Raw genomic sequence first — 24,041 nt, forward strand, 5'->3', positions numbered from 1 at the left:
ATTAAAGTGGGCAATTCTAAAGTGAGTAGTGAAAATTCATCTTGGCTAATTAGCAAAGCCTTATAAAACACTGCTACTTACTCAGTATAAGTGTCCTGCTTAGAAACATTACAAACTAAAACTAGATTAAGGCAAGGCGGAGCCAAACAATTTAGTAGCTGGGCGAACCTGGGCAAACCATGGAACCCCTCAAACATCAGGGTCCTCATCCACAAAGGAGGAGAATGATTCCCTACTTTGCAGGGCTACTGGGAGGATTAGCAACGATGTACATGGAGCAGCAAGCACAGTGCCAGGCACAAGACAGACGTGCTAAAGAAACGAGTAACCGCTGTCATCGTCACCGGCAACAGAAAGCAGTTCATCACCTGAAGACATGAAGTGCAGGGAAGTGTCAAATCATGAGATGTGTGCCTATCAAAATACACTGTAATGAATGAATTCAGCCAAGAACTCTTGTAATGTCTGACACTGGTTTAATCTGAGCAGTAATAAAGAAAAACGGTTGCTTTCAACATTTATCTTCTTCACTTTGAGAAACAATAGTAATGTTTTCAAACAACTCCTGCTTTTCCAAGTCATTCAACTGCCTAAACTACGTCGACCAAGTTATTAACATTAATAAAAGCAACTGTCCTTGGCAGCATACAGAATATGAGCAGATAACGTGAATGCCAACAGGGGCACCATGTGAGCCTGTCTGAAGCTGCAACTCCCAGTTCCCCACACAACCTTTAACGGTTAAGAAATGTCTATTAATTTTTAACCAGCTTGAGGGTGTCCTTGGGGTATTTATCCAATTCTTCAGTTCTTTAGAGGCAACGTCAAATGTAAAAGTATATACACTCTCCTCTCTGTAATTCTACTGTGAACATGGAAGTTCATGTATTGGGTTGGCCAAAAAGTTCCTTCGGTTTTTGAGTAAAAATAAAAGACACATTTTGGGGGGCTTCCCTGGTGGCGCAGTGGTTGAGAATCCGCCTGCTAATGCAGGGGACACGGGTTCGAGCCCTGGTCTGGGAAGATCCCACATGCCACGGAGCAACTAGGCCCGTGAGCCACAACTACTGAGCCTGCGCGTCTGGAGCCTGTGCTCCGCAAAGAGAGGCCGTGATAGTGAGAGGCCCACGCACCGCAATGAAGAGTGGCCCCCACTTGCCGCAACTAGAGAAAGCCCTCGCACAGAGACAAGGACCCAACACAGCCAAAAATAAATAAATAAATAAACATCCCACATGCCGCAACTAAGACCCGGCGCAGCCAAAATAAATAAATAAAACAGCATTCTGACTATTAACATCTAGTGGGATATAATCTAAGGATTAAAAGAATGGCCAAGAAATTTTAAGCTGTACTCAGTGACCTTAATGTCATTTCCAAACTATTACATGTACATTGTGGGATAAAGAAAATAATTACGAAAAAAAAAAAAGACACATTTTTCATTTTCACCAAGAACTTTATTGAGCAACATATTCACCGTGCTGTTCCACTACCCTCTGCCGTTTTTCAGGCAACTTCATAATTCCATCTTCCCAAAACTTTTTATCTTTTTGAGCAAAGAACTGTTCCAGGTGCCTTTTACAGTCTTCCAGGGAATTGACATTTTTTTCCATTAAGAGAATTTTGTAAAGACCAAAATAAATGGAAATCCGAAGGTGCAATGTCTGGTGAATATGACAGAAAAATCAGAACTTTCCAGCCAAGCTTTTTTGTCTGGTCATCAAAGAAACATGCAGTCTTGCATTATCCTGATGGGAGATTATGCATTTTCTGTTGACTAATTCCGGATGCTTTTTGTCAAGTGCTGCTTTCAGTTGGTCTAACTGGGAGCAGTACTTACCAGAATTACCCATTTGGTTTTCCGGAAGCTCATAATAGAGGACTCCCTTCCAATCCCAACATATACACAACCTTCTTTGGATGAAGACCGGCCTTTGGTGCGGTTGGTGGTGGTGCATTTCACTTGCCCCACAATCTCTTCCATTCCACATTATTGTACAGGATCCACTTTTCACCGCCAGTCACAATTTGTTTTAAAAATGCAACGTTTTCATTATGTTTTAGTAGGGAATCACATGCAGAAATACAATCAAGAAGGTTTTTTCGCTGATCTTATGTGGAACCCAAACATCAAAGTGATTAACATAACCAAGCTGGCCCCGATGATTTTCAGCGCTTGATTTGGATATTTTCAGTATGTTGGCTGTTTCTCATGCAGTATATAACGTTGATTCTTCTCAATTAATGTCTCGATTTGATCGCTATCAACTTCAACTGGTCTAGTGACCGTGGAGCATCATCCAGCGAGAAATCTCCAGCACAAAACTTCGTAAACGACTTCTGACACATTTGATCAGTCACAGCACCTTCTCCATACACTGCACAAATCTTTTTTTTTTTTTTTTTTTTTGCATTTAGGCTGCTTTTTTACCTTTCTTGAAATAATAAAGCATAATACGCCGAAAATGTTGCAGTTTTTCTTCCATCTTCAATATTTAAATGGCTACATAAAAATTCACCAATTTTGATAAGACTCTTTTTAAATGCATGCTGATATGACAGCTGTCACAACGCAATCTAACAAAACTGTGTCAAATGAAGTTAAAGACAACTAAGCGCTTACTAGAGCCATCTTACGGCAAAAACCCAATGAACTTTTTGGCCGACCCAATACTGCAACAGCTCTGTAAACAGAAATGTAAAACTGCCTAAGAAAAGGAAATACTCGCTAAGTGTTAAAAATAATGAATTCATAATGTAGAAAAAGAACCCAGTATTCTTATCTAGGCAAAGCACAGCAAAATTTTTTTTACTTTCAAATTACAATTGGATTTTTAAAAATCAACAATTTTCAACTCCCTACATTCAAGGTCCTTTTACCTTCTAGAAAACTTAATCATAATTAATCCTTTTTTTCTGTATGAGGCAAGTCTCACCTTCCAGTTTCCATATGGACAGGAGAACCAGGAATAACAACCTTAGAGCACAGCATACTTCCTAACACACTCCATTACGGTGTGTATTAAGAATTTTGCAAATTCATCCACTAAAATACAGTTGAAACTCTGCAAAATGCTTTGAAACATTTTTGTTAATCCATAAATGTCCCTATGAACAAGGTTATGCATAGCAAGAATCAAAGGCACAAAAATACCAACCAACTTATTTACCTAAATTTAGAGCAATTCAGTAGCAGCAGAAGTAGAATTAGAAATCAAAAAAATTCCTCGATTCTTACTGTTGAAAAAACATTAAAGCTGCACTAAGCTTTTAAAAACAGACCACAAGGGCTTCCCTGGTGGCGCAGTGGTTGAGAGTCCGCCTGCCGATACAGCAGACGCGGGTTCGTGCCCCGGTCCGGGAAGATCCCACATGCCATGGAGCGGCTGGGCCCGTGAGCCATGGCCGCTGAGCCTACGCGTCCGGAGCCTGTGCTCCGCAATGGGAGAGGAGGTCACAGCAGTGAGAGGCCCGCGTACCGCAAAAATAGATAAATTTAAAAAAATAAAGTAAAAATAGACCACGAAAACAGCAGGAACAACCGGGCAGGCAACCGTCAGAGACAGGTCACCCAATGTTCAGCAAAGGCATCCCTCAGCTAGAGGCAGTGAGAGCTCCACTGAGGACCGACTAGGGCACTGCTCACTTGGGCCCAAGGCGACAAGCTCACAAGCCGCGTAACATCTAATGCTGGGGCCCTACCTCCACAGGATCGTAGCCACTTGCAACTGCCCCAAGCCCTGCTCCAACACTTGCCAACAAGAACTAGGGATGAGCGCCCTGTAAGTGGGCACAGGACCCGCCCACCAGGCACCCAGGAAGCTCAGGGCCCATGTGCAATCATCCTCAGGCACCATGGCTAGGCCTCTGTCATTCAGCCAGGCCTCCGCTCTTCAGCTTTGGCCGAGGAACCTCAAAAAGAGCTGTCGGCTGCTGGGGAAGGTCAAGACATCAAACTCCACTGAAGCCCACCTGTTCGCTTTTATTAAATGTAGTCTCTAATTTTAACTTTAAATGGAACCAGTGCTATCACTTCTGCTGTTGTCCACCACAGGCAGACGTAGACAGAAAGCAGAGTATTATGAAGAGGAAAAGGCATGGAAAACCTGGGCTCAAGTTCGGACTCCTGACGCTCATTGGCAGACAGAGCTTGGACAAGCTCTCCACCCTCGCTACGTGTCCACTTCCTCATCTGGAGCTGGTACAAACCACGCAGCAGCAGAGGCTAAATGGGATTAGCCACGAGAGTGCTCAGTTCCACTCAGTGCTCAGGGCCCACCGCTCCATCTGGTTGCAGCACCGCACAGCCCATGAAGCTCCACGGCTGTCAGAGCCGCTCGCTGCATCTCTGTTTCTACCTGCTGTCCAGCAGTGTCCTGGGACCTCTCACAGCCCCGTGGGTTTCTTTCCCCACATCTGTCCTTCTTCCCCTCCTCAATGTTCTTCACGGGAGTCCTCCCCACTGTGCTCTGCTCTGCGACCACAAAGTAGCATCACCGCTTCTCCCAAAGGGCTCCTGCCAACCCCTTCCCTATTCTAGAGCCTGTACACACATCAACTAGAACACCTAGTAAACCTGACCCACACTGAGCTGCAATAAAACAGACGATAAACTCCTCCCTGGATGTTTTACTCACCTCTCTAATCTCCCCTACCAATCCCGCCACTAAGTGCAGTGCTGGTGGGAAAGGGGCCAGCATGTCCATTTGCACAACTGAGTTCCATACAAAAAGACTCATGTGGGTTTCTAGGTGGCAATCCCTATACATCACCCCAGCAATAAATAACCAACACTGCTAAAAGAACACCCGGGCTTCCCTGGTGGCGCGGTGGCTGAGAGTCCGCCTGCCGATGCAGGGGACGCGGGTTCGTGCCCCAGTCTGGGAGGATCCCACGTGCCGCGGAGCGGCTGGGCCCGTGAGCCACGGCCGCTGAGCCTGCGCGTCCGGAGCCTGTGCTCCACAACGCGAGAGCCCACAGCAGTGAGAGGCCCGTGTACTGTTAAAAAAAAAAAAAAAAAAAAAAATTTAAAAAAATAAATAAATAAATAAGAGAACACCCAATCCGGTCCTTCTTCCTGGAGCTCTCAGCCCCGAGAACTTGACAGGACCCACCCCTGCGTCAGTCAAGTCACAGCCTCTGAAAGGCTATCCCTGGCTACCCATCCACAGCCACACCATACGTAACCACCTGCAACACACACACAGTTTATTAACATTGTAAGACTTGTCTTGTTCATCTGTTGGTTGGCTGTCCCCTCGTTCTCCACAATGTAAATTCCATGATAGCGGGAACCTGGGTTATGATGTTGGTTCTCTGCTGTAGCTTCAGCACCTAGCGTAGCGTCTGACACAGAATATACTTGTTAAATAACAAGGCGGGGGGATGGGGGGGATATCTCCAGGTTGTTTATGTGAACAATTTTAATTATGGAAACAGATGAAATAAACTGGTTATAATTTAACTGTTCTGTGGTGACTAAAAGTCACTTAGATAAATACTAAAAACTAGTTGATCTCAGGGACTACTTACAGCTTTCAGAAAAGATTATGTGAACCTGTTAAGCCATCTCAGGGCACTGTGCTCTTTGTAGTTCCTTACTGTTTTTGTTACAAACTTTTGTCTTCTTAACTGTCTGGCTATTAGCTATAAAACTACTTGCTGCTACAAATAACTCTTCTAATTTCCTCCTTCTAATTTGCTATGAACAGGAAAGTCAACAGGTTAGAAGTAGGCCTAAAGTAAGAGTGAAGCAGCCTACAGTGAGGCCCTGCCATGGGAAGGGAGAGGGAGGACCCACTGCTTCCTTAGAGCTTATACAGGTGCTCCATAAATAGTGACTGATTAAATGACTCACAAGCTCAGTAGTTTCTCTGCAAGAATCACATAAGTAACCATCAGCCACATTCTGTCAGTGGCACTTACAGGTACCACAGACCCACATGCTGCACAGAGATATTCCTTTTTATTCTCTCTCCTGCTCTTGACAGCAACCCAGTGAGGTTGGGTATAGCACAAAGACCATTCCATGTTATGACACCTACTTTTAAAGCTATGGAAACTGCACCCCCATTAAAAGTGATGTGATTTGCCCAGCCATACACCTGATAAAAGCCCGAGAGTCCCATGTTTTGCATTCCTTCCACTAAGCCCATGTGCATCAAGACACTGCTACTTCTTTAGAGTAAAAAGAACTCTGGGTAAGGTTCTTATGTAGCCAAGAGAGAGCAGGAAAACAACATTCTATTAGTCTATATTTTAAAAGAACATTTGCCAACAGTCGTAATTTACTGCTAACAAGCAAATTCAATCCCTCATTTCTCAGTAGCAGACAAGCAACAGAAATCAAGATGATAAATACTTCTAAATTTGGCCTTTCTATGTTCAGATCACAATCTTCCCGTGGATTAAATACGAATGTTTCAGTGAAATATTGAAAACCCAACACTGAACACCCTCCCCTGCTCTCTACCTGAAATGTTTAATCAGTCCCATTCAAGGAACTTCTCATGCTCATTACAGGGGCTGCTCAGACATGTAAGAAGTTAGGCTGAATTACAAAGGTGAGAATCCAGAATTCTAGTTCAAAATGCCTAACATATGAACGAACACCTTTGGCCACTGGCAAAACTGCATGCTTCCTGGTCAGAGACAATATGAACTGTGTTCTCACAGCACTGTGTTCTCTTCCTGCGTTGCAGGTTTGCATGAGTCTTTGTTTGCCAATCAACAAATTATTTATTGAGGGCCTGTTCCATGCCAACCATCTAGGCCCTGATCAGTAACTTACTGATTTAATGTCTGTCTCCCCCACTAGACTACAGGCGCCAGGAAAAAAGTTACTGCTGCTTTTTTTGCTCACCATTGTCCTGTACGACCTAGCAGAGTGCCTGGCACATGGCAGGGGCTTAACAAACATTAGTTCAATGAATGACTCAGAGACAGACAGAGGCAGGGAGATAGAGACAGAGAGGGAGAGAGAAGAGGAGGGACCACTTTGTATGCAAAGGAATCAGGGCTTTCCACTGCCCAGAACACGCCGCATGATCCACCAGCGATCTGATGAATTCTGAAAGGCACCACATGCAATGCACAGCTGTAGGCACAGCAGCTGTCATGCAAAGGATCAGAGGCCCAGAACTATGAAGAATTCAGCCCTTTGTTTCTCTCTGCCTGCCTCCTAACCAAAATGAAGTTAGGTCCACTGTCAATCTACCTGTCAGCTGCACGTCTTCAACATCTGGCTTTCAGAAATACTAAGTTAATATTGCTACTGAATGAAATTTATGTTGATTTATTCTCTGACATCACTGCCTGAAAAGATATTTAAATGTCTGAGGTCACACATAAGACCTAAATAGAACCAAGTTAACATAAAAAGTTCTCCATTTCAGGTCTCTGTAAGCTATAAATTAGCTTTCACAGAGTATTTAATTTAAAAACAAAAGAGGTTTGACTATTTAAACTTTAGGTCATAAAGAGCAAACACAGCTCCTTACCAGTAAGCTATTCAAAACAGATTGTTAAGTTCCAAGAGGGAGCCTCACGTAAGTATTTTAACTAAAACTTAAGATTCAGTCGGTTATACACAGCTCAGAGTAGTTATAAATAACAGAATAAGAAATATGAACTACTTAACTCAATGCAAAAAGCCCAGCAATATGGGCAGGTATAAAAATGAAGATGTGTAAGTTCATGTACCACTAATAAAACTTATTTTCAGTTTCTTCCTCCACAAAAAAAAAAAAAAAAAAATTAAGGAATAAATAAAAATCTATTAAATGTTCTAAATAAACATGCACACCAAAGTACGCTTAACAGAGTAAAGCATTAGGATGAAGTTGCTATTAACCTATTAACCTATGACTATATTTAAATACATGAGTTAGTTATGCTTAGTAACAGAGTAAAGATCCACTGCCTTCCAAACTCCAGCCCCTGCAAATCACAGCTTACCTAGAAAGGCTGGTGACATTAGTTATACACAAAGTGAACACTAAATAAAGGAACAATCTGAATTATGTGAAGTTTGCAAACAATTACGCGCTAAGCCTAACAGCAACAAAAACCTCAAAACAGTAAACAACAAAAGCAAACAAACAAACAAAAAAACACCTGGCAATTTTCTAGACCCTGATCATCTGATTCATGATCAAAGCATTTAATGACCTAAAACTGACGAAATCGAGTTAGATAAACAGCGAACATGTATTCAGTAAAAGGCCTAACAAACTCCCTTGGATGGATTATTCATTATACCGTAAAATACAAAGAAAATGTAATGGAAAAATCAGAATAGACTTTTTTAACTTCTCACCTACATTTTTAAATGTTACTTTTACATTTTTCCAAAATCAAGTTTACATTATGATTTTATTTACAGTATGACTTCCACAATTCACTTTGCAGTGTTCTAAGTAAAGGCCGGACTCAAGTTCAGATGGCTACAAAAATTTATTGAAGACTTAGAGCAGGCAAAAAAACAACAAAAAAAGGAGATTTATATTAGTAAGAAACTACCATACCCCTCGCCTTGGCATATATTCAAACAGGGCTCTACGCAAGATTCACTAATTAATATTAAAATTCTCCATTAAAAGAAAAAAAAACAAAACAAACAACGTGGAGAATGCCAGCTGGAAATATGATACATACAACCAAACTATTTTCCTCCCAGAAATTATCCCGTGCCTTCTGTGTGCCTACACTTTACCTTTTGTTTGAAAACATTTAAAACAAAACAAAACAAAACTGTTGGAGTCAAAAGTAACAGCACACCGTTCAACTTCCATTTTGTTAATGGCCTAATTTCAAAAAGATCTGCGCTGAAACCTTCGCCAGCCGCGAGTGTTGCAATCGTGTGCAGCGCAGTCTTGCGTGGCGTGGAGTGGCCCAGGGCCCGGCCCGGGGAGGAGTGGGGCGGCCGGATGGCAGGGCCCGGCCCCGGCGGAGCGGCAGTGTACGGCCCGGCCGGCTCTCCCTGCCCCGGGAGGCCAGTGCATCGGCCGCAGCGCATCCGGCCCTCCCGCACAGTCCGGGCGGATGGACACGAGGCCGCCGAATCTGCGGACCTGGAAATGTCACTCTCGGAACACATTTTATGACGCGTTGCTGGCGAACAGCACAAAAACCTAAGAATATACAGGGCGTGCAGTGTACGGCTCTGGAGAGACCGACCGCCGCTCCCACCCTCAAGTCCAGAGACCTGCGCTGTGGGCAAGGGAAGTGACAACTGGCCTCGGGCCCCTCGCGATGCGCGTCCGCTCACTTTTCCGCGCCCGGCTCCTCCACCCCAAGTTAGGAAAGAGCTCGACAGCGGCGTCCGGCGCCGTGATTCAGCAGCGCCGGGGGGGAGGGGGGGAACTGCACGGGGGGGGGGGGCGGGGGGGTTGGCACCGGGTCCGGAAAGGGTCACTGAGAGCTGCGGGTGCTGCCCGAGCCCGGATTCGGCCCGGGCCGGGCAGCCGCGGGGAGCAGAGGCGGCGGCGGGCTCCTACCTTTCCTGCTTTTCGGGGAGCTCCGCTTGCTCCGGGCGCTGGCTCGCTCTTCCTCAATCGCAGCTGCTATCTCGGGGTTGTCTTCCCCATTGTACCAGACCAGGAGCTCCTCGCCCGGCGCGATTGGCTGCGGGGAGAGAAGAGACAGCGGCCGGGCCAATCAGAGCGACGGTTGTTGGCGGGGCGGGGCGGGGCAGGCGGGCGGCGCTCCCAGCCGGGCTGCCTGAGGCCAGCCCGGCAGGAAGAGCTCCTCCGCCTCGGCGGCTGCGGGGCCGGGCGACGCGGGAAGGGACCCTCTGCTGGAGGGAGGACCTCACTTCCCGGCCGCCTCCTCCCCGGAGTCCGTCCGGTGAATGTCGGGATCTGATAGGATCGCTTTAAACTTAAAACTGCCATATGTTCCGGAATCTTACTGTTGGAAGCCTCACAAGTATCCACGCAGAAGGAAAACTACGCCACGGAACCACAATGTCCACGAAACCTAAGCTGATGAGAAAATTAAAGCATAATTTAAAACACCCTGGCAGTTTGGAAGACGTGATGAAAGCTAATTATCAGCGTAGGTTTCAGAGTCCAAGAGCAAGTTAAGCATGATAAGACCTACATGCCAGTGCACATTTATAATGCACCGCTAATTATATCACGGAAATGCTAAAAGAAGAGGCCGTGCTGAGGGCGCGAGCATCCTGGCAGTGTATTGTCTCTGCGCTGCTGCCAACCTGCTCCGGTCCTTGGAGAATTCACTGCCTTGCCCTCTGTACCACACCTCGAGTCTACAAGACAACTTTTAAATTTAGAAAGAAATACCTAAAATGAAATGTTCCAAGAGTAAGAATACAAGTAAAATTCCACCTAAAACCCAGTAAATAAAATAAAACTCCATGAGTTCATACTGATATGAATGAATGAAGAAATGAATGAATGAACGGACAAGTAAATAAATAAGGAGAGCTCTTCCTATAGTAGATCCCAACTAATCAATGAAAAAGAAATAATGGAATTAGAAAATCACAACTGGACAATCATCACAGATTAATAATTGATTCAGGCAAGAATCACCAATGGATGCTAAAACTAGTAGATTAAAGTTTGAGGAATAACAAAATATTTGCAAAGTCTCAAAATATCTCCCCATAAAACATTTATTAATGACAAAGAGAAAAACAGTACCTTTATAATAAGACAAGTCAACATCATATGCCTCCTGATATAATGCACAGAAAAGAACACAGCATCACTTCTGGAGATGAAGTGAAACATCACTTCCGCTGAAAATGCATAAATGTAATTCAATCATGATGAAACTTAAGAGAAGGCCAAACTGTGGGACATTCTACAAAAATTACTGATCAGTTCTCTCAAAACTGACATGTTATAAAAGACAAAGACTGAGGTGCTATACAAACTAAGGAGACTGATGAGACATCACAACTGAATGCAACGGAGTTTTCTTTGCCTAAAAGGACATGATTGGAACTGACAAAATTTGAATAAAGTATATAGATTAGCTTATAAAATACTGTGCCAGTGTGAGCTTCTTGATTTTGATCACTGCACTATAGTTATGGAAGAGGATACCCTTGTTTTAGGGGCAGAAGGAATTCCATCTAAGATGTCCATTTAGAAACAACATAGTTCTTCACTTCAACATACCTTCTAGTCTAGATAAAGTCTTTGAAAGTAAATATTATTTTGTTTCATTCTCTGCAGAACTCAATGTTTATATAGTCCAAATTTTAAAATATTCTAAATTCTTTAAGATAAAAGAACAAGCCACTGTTTCCTTTGTTCCTCCAAGGATGGCTAAAACCTGCCATTTTTTAATCTTTAAACCAATGTATTATTTCACTTCTTCAATCAGTTACACCTAAAACAAAAAAACTTAATCTAATGTACAAAATCTTAATGAGTTAAAACATCCATTATAGATGCCTTTTGGCACTCTTATGAGCTAACCTGTTTTTGTTGAAGGAATGAGCTTCTTTATTTAAGTAAACTATTTCTAGCTCCAAATGTATATATAGTATGCTTCTCCATGTTTTTGTTACAAGTCACATATTTATGAAATGGTGGTATCATATAATACTTGAAATGATTAGGGTTTGCAGAGATACGTAAAGTCTTAAATAAAACAAAAGTAAAAAAAGAACATGGAAAGGAGTGAGGGAAAATATATTCCCCACTTCTTCCTAAACCAAACAGCATAACCAGAACACTGGCTAGAAGAACCTACTGGACATCTTCGAGACTCCTCCCCGACTCAGTCTAAGCGTCTACGTTCATTCCACTCCAACCTTGTGCAGAGGACTAACTGTACTAGCAACTGGGTGAAGTTAAATATCAGCACAAACTCTCTACTTAGGAGGGTACAATTTTGTTGTTGCAAAAACCACAAAACACCACAAAAACCACAAAACACCCCAGTATCTGTTTTTACCTCAAATCTAATATACAATTTCTAAATGGTTATTAATGAAATGAATAGCTAGATTAAGAGCAACCTGATTTGTTAGCTCCTGAACAACCTTCAAAATCTCAGCAACTGAGATAATCATTACATTACTGAGCTATGTACACTTCCCAACTTTCTATTAAAACCGCTACACAAATAACAGGGCTGTATGAAGAGGAAAATAATACATCTTTAAAAATCAACGATTGCTTGCTTCTGTACTGTAGTTTTTTCTTCTGCACTGCTTAGTGCATTTAAGATTTTGTAAGTCAAATTTCAGAAGAAAAGAAAATTTATGTCCTTAAACACAGGAAATATAAACCCACATTTAAAAAAATAAAGTCAAAAGTCCAAACAACCTTTTTTTAAATATATTTTGATATTTAACAAAAAACAACAACAGGAAGACTTTAAACTCTTCCTTTGGGGTTCTGACAGGCTTATAGAATGAAGCACTCTCCCTTCTCTAAATATCAGTAAATATAAACTTGAAATTTTACCAGACCAATTAGGTACAGGCAAGGGTTGCCATAAATATTCCTGACACTAGGTCAAATTAAGATAAATACTCCAGAATTATGAGAACACACAAAGCATTCCATGCTTACCCACCTACCATCTATCCCCCAGCATGATCTTTTTAAAAGTCACGGGTCAGACAGCTTCAATTCTCAAATGGGTGAAACTGAAGACTAAAACTCATACGTTTCCCTACAGGCCAGGAGGCCCCCGGATCTGGCCCCTGCCCACCTTAGTAGCCTCATTCGCCACCTCTCCTTGCTCTAGCCAAACCAGCCTTTGTTCTATTCCTTTACAAAAAAAAAAAAAAAGAAAAAAACAAACAACCCCCCCCCAAATCTAGCTTATTCCCACTTCAATACCTTTGCTTCTACCAGCGCCCCTCTTCCTGAACTGCTCTTCCAGCAGACATCTTCGAGTGGCTGCCTCCTTCCCACACCAGTGGGGGAAGGGAAGAGGTATCCCCATGTCTCATCTTCCCTGACCTACCAGAGCTAACGGAGCCCTCCCCCTACCTAGACAATCTATCACATTTTATTGTCTTCAGTGCACTTATCACTATCTGAAATTATTTTGTTTACTTGTTCACTTGTTTATTATCTGCCACCTCCCCCATAAACTGGAAGCTCCATGAGACCAGAGACCTGGTCTGTTCTGTTCACTACTATAGGAGAACACCTGGTACATAGTAGCCACTCAGTATTTGCTGAACTAATAAATAGATGAATGAATGGAGAGCAAGCTAACAATTAACCTTCAGGAATTTAAAACAGTTGTTAATCATATTACAAACAAAACCAGGTGATTACCTAGATTATAGGTGAAAAGGTGATACAGAACAGCACATGTAATTTATTTATAAAACCTAACCCACAGAAAGCTTAATCTAGTAGAATATAATCACAAGTAAGGAATCTGAAAGGCCTTATGCATACTTGAGCAAACATCAAAGGTCAGGATTGGGGGAGGTCTGCAAAGATCAGAGAGCTATGTTACTTCTAACAAAGAAAGGTAAAAATAATAGTAGTAGTATAGCTAGTTAACACTTTGAGTACTTAGGTTAGACTAGGAACTCTTCACAGAATCTTACACATACTGGTTTGTTTAATTTTCACAACTGTATTATTAATTTTTACTATTACCTCCATTTTTACAGATGAGAAAACTAGGACAGAAGGTATAAGTAACTTCTCATGGTCACACATCTCGAAGCCAAAATTTGCTCACAAGGCAGTCTGCTCCAGAGTCCCCAGTCCTAACCATGACACTACACTGCCTTGACAAAAATAACAGCTATCATTTATGTAGCACTTACTAGGTGCTAGAAATCTACCCACAATCACCCATGATAACCATATGAGGTCGACACTATAATTATCTGTATCTTACAAATAAGGAAACTGAGGCACGGGAAAGTGACTTGCCTAAGGTTACACAGCTAGTAAAATCACAATGACTTACTTGCCTTGGGTCACACAGCAAGCCAGGATTTAATCCAGGAGTCTGGCTCCAGAGTTCACTCCCAAACACTATTCCCTCTTGCTTCTCAACGGTTCTCGGCTTTGCTATCAGAGATGAACACATCTTAACTTGAGGTCGGATGAAAGAACTGCCAAGTGCTCCAGTTATCTCCCTGGGCTTCCTCTGGAAGCTTCCTCTGTTTTTTTGCCCGCCCTAGTAGGAACCTCACCCCTAATCCCTCGATTGTCTCATAGGCATCCCCTCGCTGGTACTTCGTCTCCACCAGAATTCTGCCTCACTGATTCAACCAGATGTAACTCTCACTTTAAATTAATTTGAGAACAGAATGAATTCTTGAATCAAATTTTAAATCCAATTTCAAACACCAGAATAGCAAAATTGTACAGTAATGCCTACCAGAAAATCATGCTATTACAATCCAGCAGAAAGAAGGTTATAGAAGTTTTAAATGAGGAAGTACCACAAAAAAAAAATAGTTCCTATGGGAATTGAAAGCAAGGACGTGGGTTTACATGAGGTAAAGGGCAATCCAACTGCCTAAAGATGACAGGGAAAAATACAAAGGAAAGTTAAACAGCTATAAGCTAAGTTAACTTCCAAAAGTCCTAGTGCTACACACAGGCAAAACTCAGCATGCTACAAAGCTGACCATCATCTTAAATGTTTGTTCATCAAGAGTTTTCACCTGCAAGAAGATAATTTTTTTCATGGACTATCCCCAAGTCTATGACATTTTTAATGGAAGTAAGTGAATAAGGAAAAATCTGCCTTACACAACTTTAGCAAACATACCTATTCCAAAAAGCAAAAAGCAACAATCATCTATCTTTAGAGCCTCAAGACTCTGCCTCAGAGAACATTTCCCTGCAGGATGAGTGCAGATTTGCCTTCCAGAAGAACATGAAAACGAGGGAGACAGATGTGGGCTTGCTTGTTGCAGATGTAACAACGCTTCCTAATTCTGACTTCCCCGAATGTACTCAGTGACCTCTGACCTCACCACAAACTCTAAAAAATTATTTTCCTCTTCTTCACATTACTTGTTGATTTTCCTCAACAATTAACGTCTCCAAATAAGAATCTGGCAGAAGAAACGTGTTCTGTGTAATTTCCATTCTGAGTAAAATTTAGAGAAAAGAAAAGCTAATCCAAAGCTACACTATACCGAAGACTGTGTTTTCAGTTAACACAGAACCGCCAGAGCTATTGAGAGCTTCTTACAGTTAGATAAATTGGCCAGTCAGACAGTTCCCAACGCATCTGTATCCTAAGAGGAGGGAAGTAGCTGCCACACGCTTAACTCATCAGTAGCTATAAAGATGCCGTTATGTAATTACTGAACACCAGCTTCCTGCTTTAGTGCCCTTCCTCACACGAAGCAGTGGCAACTGTATATTTAAAACACAGACCTTTCAATGTGCTGATGAACCACTTTCAAATAGAACCCTTTCGAGGTCTGCAAAGTCACCCCTGACAGTCACGACCGAGGACAGCGTTCGCAGAAACGCGTGCACAGTGACTACCAGCAGGCTGGCTCTAACACCCTTACCTTTAAAGTTTTATAGTAAATGGCCCTGTTGATTTCCAGTGGAAATAAATTTTGCTCTTCTCCTGAGCAAGCCCAATTCACATAGCGCAGCCAGTTCCCCTTCTCTGGATCGGTGGCATCAATGCACATCCATCCCAAATTTGGGTAATAGACCTTGGGAGGGGGAAAAAGACATTTTGTTGAAATAAAATATCATTTAAAGGTTTCCATTTTTAACTTCTAAGACAGTTCTTGCTCATTATATGCAAATACTCTATAAAGCATTTCACGGAAACAAATAAGCAACAGAAAAAAGGAAAATAAAGATGAAAACTGAGATCCAAAACTGTATAATCCTCATTAGTTATCTTTCTATCTGGGTGTAATTTTTTTCTCCTAAACGTCAAGTGCTATAAGGAAATGTGCTTGATGATCTCCAAATGCTCCGCAAATACACACACAAAGGACAAGCGACAGCTCTACTCCCTACAGGGTAACAGAGGAAGAGTGAGCCAGCAGCAGTGCTCCACACACAGCACCCGAATGCCCTGAGCCTCCTGGGCTGTTCTGCAAGTCAAGTGTGGAGGCCCAGTCCTGCTGGGGTTCACAGCTCAGCAGGTGCCTTTACTGCAGGGCTGACAGAAACTTAAGTGAACGTGCAGTGTGAACCTCCACGTGGGTGACAGGGTATGATGCTTTTGCAAACTCCGCTGACCTTAAAACCTTCTCTATCCAGAGCAGGGAATATCGGTGTCCTTCCGAAACAAGACCAAAAACCCGACCCCTCTTTGAGGAGTCAGATCAAGTCTACTCTTGCAAGAAGCTTCCCCTGATCATCCTCTCAGTCAATTCCCACTCCCAGATGCTTCCAGCATTCATTCCTTCATCTTAAAGACAATCCACTGAGCAGCTATTTTTAACTTTCTTTGTATACACATACATACATTTACCTAGGCTTTACTTCCCCAAAATTAGACTGTAAGACACTTGATTAGTCACTGAAATAGAACTGCAGAATCAACTGGTGACAGTCCTGTCAAATACAAAGCAAAAGGAATGAGTCTTTTACTCTCGCTTTTGGAAGAAAGGAGAGAATCTTGATGCTTCTGTTTCTTCCCTACACATACACGGCCAAGACTCCCACCACTCATTTCTTCTTTTCTCTCCTACCCACATTAAACACTGTTGTTTGCTGCAGCTTTTCTGCAGGAACAAAGCTCCCACTCTCGGCTCCTCTGGGCATGCCTGTGTCTCCCAGCCTGTGACTGCCGGGGCAGTGCCCACCTTCCTAGCCACGAACAACACTTTCTTCCTGCTGCGAGTTAGATATCGGACATAACGCTACATGCTTTCTGTATTATCTCATTTGACCTTACGCATCAGGTTCATTAGTATCCCCTTTTGTAACGTGGAAAATACGGATCAAAGGTTAAACACCTTTCCCAGAGTCACTCACTGAATCAGTAGTAAAGATGGGCTTAATCCCAGCTCTGCCTGACCTCCACTTATCAGTGCCTTCCTTGAGCACCCTAGCTAAAGCTGCGAATCCTTCGCTACCCACCAGCACCTCCAGTCATCTCCCCAATTTATTTTTCCTCATGGTACTTGTGCTCTTTTAAAGTGTGGGATCATCTACTTACTTACTTATTAGGTGACTGTCTCCCCCCACCATAGTATTTGCTCCATGAGAAGACGTGTCAGTCTTTTCATTCACTGCAGTACCTCCAAGACCCTGACCAGTGCCTGGCAGAGAGTAGCCTCTCAATAAGTAACTATGAAATTAATGAAATCATACACGAATGCATAACTGTCATCATTTAATGAGCACCTACTATGTGACAGGTGCCATGCTAGAAAGTGCTTTGCGGTTATACTCTATTTAGTCACCACGAAGTGTCAATATTTTCACTATCCCGTAGGTACCCACAGTGAGTTTATTCAAAAACTGGTTGTTTCCTAAAACACCTATCTGCACCATTCTAAAAAGAGGTTATCCGTGTCACACTTGACTCCTTTTCAAACTCACTGTCACACTCACCCTCAGCTTGTACACGTGCGAGCATGCGCAGACACGCTCCTCTCCCTTTAAAACAAAGAGAAAGTGCAGTCCCACACGGTATGTTAGGAAGAGACAGAATCACAATACAAAATTTAAACTTTACACACCAAAATAACTTAAGCTACTTTACATTAAACCGTTTAAGAGATACTTTTGCCCTGTCTGCCAGCATGATAAAATAAGGAAAATGGAGCAGTCAGTTGGTCTTTTAACAGTGTCAGTCCGTATTAGATACTTTTTATTAACTCAGGAATAAAAAGTCTTGTTTGGCTTTATCACCATAGACCGCAGAGTCCCACTCACTCCCCAGGCATATACTGACACAGCTACAGACGAACGCAGAGATGGTGCTGGAAAATCCCACACAGTTAAAGGCAGCTGGAGAGAGGCGTCAAGAGTCTAGAGGCCAACTGGAGAATAATAATAGGGCTGTGCCGAAATTTCCTGGCTCCCAGGTCAATAAAGACCTTTGCAAAGAGCAAGGTGTTCCATTTGAGTGAAGTATTTATGTACAGCTCGTTTTGTTACAAAAGAGACTAAGGCATCTGCTAAGTCATGCTTAAACTAAAATACTTAGTTTTATATAAAAAGATGAACAATTCAATTTTTTTACAATGTGCAAACAAGTAATTCACAAAGGAATAAACATGGCCAAAACCCCGCAGAAAAAAAATTAAATTTACCCAATAATCAAAAATAACTCCAAATTAAGTAATGTTTTTACCTGTCAAACTGGTAAAAATTGTTTTTTAAAGGGAAAAAACAAAACAAAAAACAGGATTAGAAAGCAGACATTCCCCCAAAATGCTAATCAAAGAATAAACTGGTTTAATTTTTTCTGGATGGAATTAAGCAATATTGACCAAAGAACTTTAAAATGTACACACGCTTTAACCAGCATATACACTTGTAGGAATTTATTCTCATGAGATGACTGGGCCATCATACCATGATGTATGTACAAAGATGTTCACAGCAGCGTGGTTTACTACAGACTGTTTCTAATTCATTGCTAAATGGAGACCACCACGGATTAGCTCAGTATGACAATCCAGGCATACAGTGGAATGCTAAGCAGACCTTAAAAAATACCGTTGTAAGAATGACTGACTCCCGTGGAAACCTGTATTTTCTGTTATCTTTGTATTCCTTAAGAATTTTTTCAGTAAATACACATTACCCCTATAATTAGGAGAAAACAAAGATAACCAGAAGTTGTGGAAATATACTTATCAGTATAAAAGTCATAATACACTGATGATTGAATAAACCCATTTATAAAAAGTATGGCTTAGATGATACCATTTTTGTTTTAAACATATTAATATATGAAGAGAAAAATAATCTGAAACTTAAATACGTGACTATGTTAATAATGGTTTTCTCGGAGAAGTGGAATTGTTCATAATTTTTATTTTCTTCCGCTCATCCGAATTTTCTACCTTTCCTCCACTGATTTAGTATAATCTCTAAGTAAAAAAGGGGAAGTGGGTGGGGAGAATGAATGAAAACCTCAGTCTGAAGGAAGGCAGCCAAGATCTGCCGAATGCGAGGCTCACAGCCCCATCCTCTTCCCACCATCATCATCACACATACACAGTTTTTAAAAAATATGTAGCTTTCTCACTTTTATTGAGAGTCAAACCTTGTAATTAGGAACTGGGTTGAAAGTGTGTTTTCATACAGCTCCCACCTCAGTTGGTCAAACTTTGGTTTCCAATCAGAATCAACTTCAGTGACTGACACAAAGAACCTATCTCTTAGAATGTGACAGAATTTTGCTTAATGTAAGTACAAATTACTAGACTGCACATGTACCATAACACCATGAGGCTCGAGTAGTGGAAAGACAGGGAGAATTAGAATCCCTTCCTCTCTGGCAGAGACAATGCAAAGGCAGGTAAAACTCCCAGCCCAGCTCAAACTCAACAATGATACATAACAAGTCTATTTCCAAATCTTGATAATGACTAAGAAATACTCAGCTGACTTGATCCCAAGGAGAAATACTTCCATATAATCAATAATTTTTCCTCTATACACAGTCCCTTTTAACAAAGCAAGGGTACCTGATTATGTACTATTATAAAATAATTTTTACAAGTTAACTTTCAAATGGAAATTCCCTATTTGGAGAGAAAGAACTGAAGGAAGGGAAGCACCTCTATGCCAAGCACTGGGCTAGATGCTCTACATGTTATTTTATTTAACCTTTACAAGAACCCTATGAAATATTATTACCCTATGAAATATTATTAAGTCCCTTTTATACATGAGGACACTAGGGAAAGATGATAATTTTACTAGAACTCTGAAGTCACTGAGAGTCAGAGCCAGGATTCAAATCTGGTTCCCTCATTTACCGCTCCACTTCTATTTTTTTCTCTTTCCAACCCCCTCCTTCCAACCTTAACCCCCCCTAGGTCATCCAGGCCTAACCTCCTTTCCGCCTCTACCACTAAACAAAGACTAGGTATTAACTCACTGTCAAACAGGATGTAATTTTCACACCACCCAATTTCAATTCAATTTAATCCAATCATTTCAAAAGCCCTACAAATACATTTTAGCACACACTCCAATTTAAAAGCACATTCAAAATTATATCCTCATGACAGATAGGGAAAGGTCTATAAAGAACCAAACTGTTAAACATAGTTATTATTACCTCATGGCTTGGGGGTGAGGGTTTTAACTTATCATTTACTTGTTATAATATACATGTATTAATTCAAATTTGCAAATTAAAAAAAAATCTTCATTCAATTAACATGAACGTATCATCATTCCAACCCTCAACTGTTTGCCTTACCCACTCTCAACTTGCAGGAACCAACCTTCTTTGCCAGAAATCACTCCCAGGAATTAACGCAGAGCAGTGAAGACACCTCCTCATGCTGAGGTTGTCTTTTACTCATCCAAACCAGTCCCGCCACAGTTAAGAGTCTACAGAAATAGAGCCTTCCGTTGGCTGGTCTCTGGACTTGCCCCTCCACCTGTATGTAGCCTAGAGCTCTAACACACTGTTGATGGACACAGAACCTCTCCTGGAGGTCCAAGCTCCCTTCCAGTGCCTCTGGTTCGTCATATTGTCTGAGGTGCCTTTTCATCTCTTTTCTCTGGGGATCTAGCTTGTTGAATTTCCAACATTATGACCATTTTCCACTTTCCCTGTCTGTCCCTGGAAGACAGACAACATCTAATTCTATTTCCATGTGTTTAGACTGACAAAAGGAGTAAAGGGGAGACAGGAGGTTCACATCTCCACTAGCCCAACTTGCATGGCATTTACCTCCAATGCATTTCCATAAGTAAATAATAACTCAGTGTGCATTTGGAAGTCAATTCCAGGACTTCCCCCGCCACAGTACCCTAACTTCTTGGTTCAAATTACAGCCCATACTCTAACGTTAGAAGAGAATGAAATTCTAAGCAAAAAATAAAGATCAATCATCTTTAAATATGCAACCATTTTTTTTTTTAAAGTGTCTTTATCCTCGACATGATCATTCAAGAGTTCCTCTTTGATGTTCAGGTTCAACTAATATTTACTTAGCCAGAGTCATCCATATCAAGTATTTTCATATATATGATCTCATTTGTAGCCAAACAAATCTATGAGGAGCTTGTTATCCTCATTTAAAAGTAAGGATAAAGGGGGAAAAAAAGGATAACCTTTTGGAATAAGTGCATTTCAAGGAAAACATTTAATAAAAATTATTTCTTTATAAGTTATATAGAATTGTATTAACACTGCTACCTAGGAAACACTATACCTTCTTGGTCTGTTCACATTCCATTTGTTTTTGAGTTCCAGAATTAGACACCCAGGGGGCTTGTTAAGGACCATAAGACACCACCCTACAGAAGTAACTTTCCAAGAGCTATAGACAAAAATGGACCTTTGGTGTCAACCGCTTCACTCTTCAGGTTGCTTTAGAAAACCAGGGCTTCTTTTAAGAGCTATTCAAAGGCATCACTGTATCTGAAATATTCAGAAGATTCTAGAATAAGGGAAATAAAAAATCTAATAGGTGGTAGCACATTTTACTACAATAAGCCAACCTATAGGTGATTCTAAAATACAAATTTAAAAACTAAACAGCTGGGCCTCTCAAACCTGCAGAGCCCAGTCCCAGAGCCATCATTATCAAAAGCCCACACTGCCTGACCCTTGACCCTCATTTGAAACTACTTGTGGAGTTAAGTTTCATACCTACGACCACACAAATATTTCTGGAAACCCGCACAGCAACAGATGCTCAATAAATGTTGACAGGTTCAAAGTAGGCCCCCAATCAACCTCCCCAGGATGAATGAAATAACTCATTCTTAAATCAGAAATTCTAACTCTGGATGATAGATATTTTAAAATTCCATATAACCCTAGGAATCACATAAAAAATTGTGTGTATATATGTGCATTTGTATATTTTCTGGGGAGATTTTCCAAAGGGTCCACAACACAAAAAAAGAGCAAGAATCTCTAGGCTCTGTTGGTGGGAAGAGCACTGAACAGGCAACCGAGAAACCTGGGCTCTAGACCAAACTCCAAAACCGACAGTTTCAGACATTAAGCAGGTCACCTGCACTCATCTCAGACTTCTCAACTGTGGAAAGATTTAGGGTGTTTCTAGTATTCTTTTATTCCACAAACAAAACTCCCCATGGGAGTCTATGCAATACCACAAATGTTGTATGGCAAGCTCAGTGCTCCAGAATTGAGGACAGTGCCCAGCACACGGTAAGAGCTTATTAACAAAGAGGGGTTAAATAAGGAAATAAATAAACTCTCAACGAGAACGTTTTTCTTGCACCACACCAAGCTGCCAATCTAAGTCCAAGTTAACTTATTCAAAAAGGTCGCTTAATTCTCTGCACTTCAACGCCCTCACCCTCCTGAAGTTCCTGAGAGGACGTGATTGGTAGAGCAGTTTCTATGACAACGAAGCCCATGGCCAGCCCACTTTTAAGTACCAAGTTCCCAGTCTCTGCACTCCTGTTAACCACACGGCTTCACAGCAAACCGAAGACCCCACACCTCACCACACTCACTGCCACCGCTTCTCTTTTTCACGCACACAGACCAGGGCTCCGCGCACTTTCTGTAAAAAGGGCCAGAAAATATTTTCAGTTTTACAAGCCATATGGTCCCTGTCACAACTGCTCAACTTGGCCACTGCAGGGCAAAAGCAGCCACAGGCAATACGTAAACAAATGTTCTGTGTTCCAACAAAACTTTATTAATGAGCTGAAGTTTAAATTTCATTTAATTTTCATATGTCACAAAACATTGGATCTTTGTTTAAAATTACTTAAAAACGTAAAATCCACTCTTAGCTCTCGGACTGTAAAAAAACAGGTGGCAGGTTGGATTTCCCTAGTGATCTAGGTCTTTTGCTAGGATACTATGCATGGTTTAGAGGTTGGAAAGGAGCAGCAAGAGCTGAGTGGTACTTTCTGAAAAACGGTTCTGTAGAATCAGCTGGTTGACTTCTCTAGTCTCCTATCTTCTTGCCTCCATTTTTAAATTAGAAATAATTTGAAATTAGAAGAATTGAGATAGCAAAGATTATGAAATGTACTTGTTAATATCTGATCGTAACAGTGCTGAATGATAAAAAGTTTGTTTTCACTTCTGAAAAAAATTACATTAAAGTCTTCTCATTATAGAGAAATAATTTCTCTATCAATTTTAGTTGAAATGCAATTCTACTTCTTCCCTCCATCCACCTGACTCAAAATTTGTTGCCTAAATGAATAACATGCAAATGGAAGCAGTGAACTATCAGTTTTCATCTATAAGAATGGGGGGAAGAAACTATTAAAAACATTAACAGTACTGGTTTTAAAGAGCTCGGAAGGGACTTCCCCAGGAGTCCAGTGGTTAGGACTCCACGCTTCCACTGCAGGGGCACAGGTTCAATCCCTGGTCGGGGAACTAAAATCCCACATGCTGTCTGGCACAGCCAAAAAACAAAATAAAAACTAGGAAGGAAGAATATTTACTCTTGGTGGCTATGTAAATTAGTACAATCTTTTTGGAGGTCTGTTAGGAAAATTTACCAAAAATTAAAATGTACATAACTTTTGACTTAACAATTATTATACTTCTAGGAATTTATCTTAAGAAGATAACCAGACAAGTGAACAAAAATGTATATACAGTGAGTTTCATACTTTGAAGAATTGTGGTTTTTTTCAATCTTATTGAAGTATAGTTGATTTACAATGCTGTGTTTTCTGCTGTCCAGCAAAGTGATTCCGTTATACATATTTGTGTATTCTTTTTCATATTTTCTCTTATGGTTTATCACAGTATACTGAATATAGTTCCCTGTGCTTTACAGTAGGACCTTGTTGTTTATCCATCCTATACTAGCATCTGCTAATCCCAAACTCCCAATCTTTCCCTCCCGAAGAATTGTTAATATCATGAAAAGATTAAAACTACTTAAAATGTCCACTGGTTAAACAGTGGAAGGATACAATGGAATTCTA

The 24,041-nt window shown here is 41.4% G+C and overlaps 1 protein-coding gene across 12 annotated transcripts in view; it reads right to left on the minus strand.

Moving 5' to 3' along the window:
• The window catches only part of PRDM2 (PR/SET domain 2), a 120,043-nt gene that overhangs the window by 60,622 nt on the left and 35,380 nt on the right, over positions 1 to 24,041 (minus strand). For 8 of the 12 annotated variants that reach the window (XR_010837364.1, XR_010837380.1, XR_010837377.1 and 5 more), the window contains 2 exons: positions 15,503 to 15,655; positions 9,501 to 9,627 (listed from right to left, as the gene is read on the minus strand). Coding sequence is in view for 6 of the 12 variants with exons in the window: in XM_067017083.1 (XP_066873184.1) it covers positions 9,501 to 9,627; positions 15,503 to 15,655 (280 nt within the window). In the remaining 6 variants the exon portion in view is untranslated. Of the gene's footprint in view, positions 1 to 9,500; positions 9,628 to 15,502; positions 15,656 to 17,519; positions 17,540 to 24,041 lie in introns of those variants that run through there. The other 4 variants (XR_010837369.1, XM_067017074.1, XM_067017055.1 and 1 more) reach the window with 3 other exon arrangements.

The sequence above is a fragment of the Kogia breviceps genome, chromosome 1, assembly GCF_026419965.1.
Source record: "Kogia breviceps isolate mKogBre1 chromosome 1, mKogBre1 haplotype 1, whole genome shotgun sequence".
Taxonomy (NCBI): Eukaryota; Metazoa; Chordata; class Mammalia; order Artiodactyla; family Physeteridae; genus Kogia; species Kogia breviceps.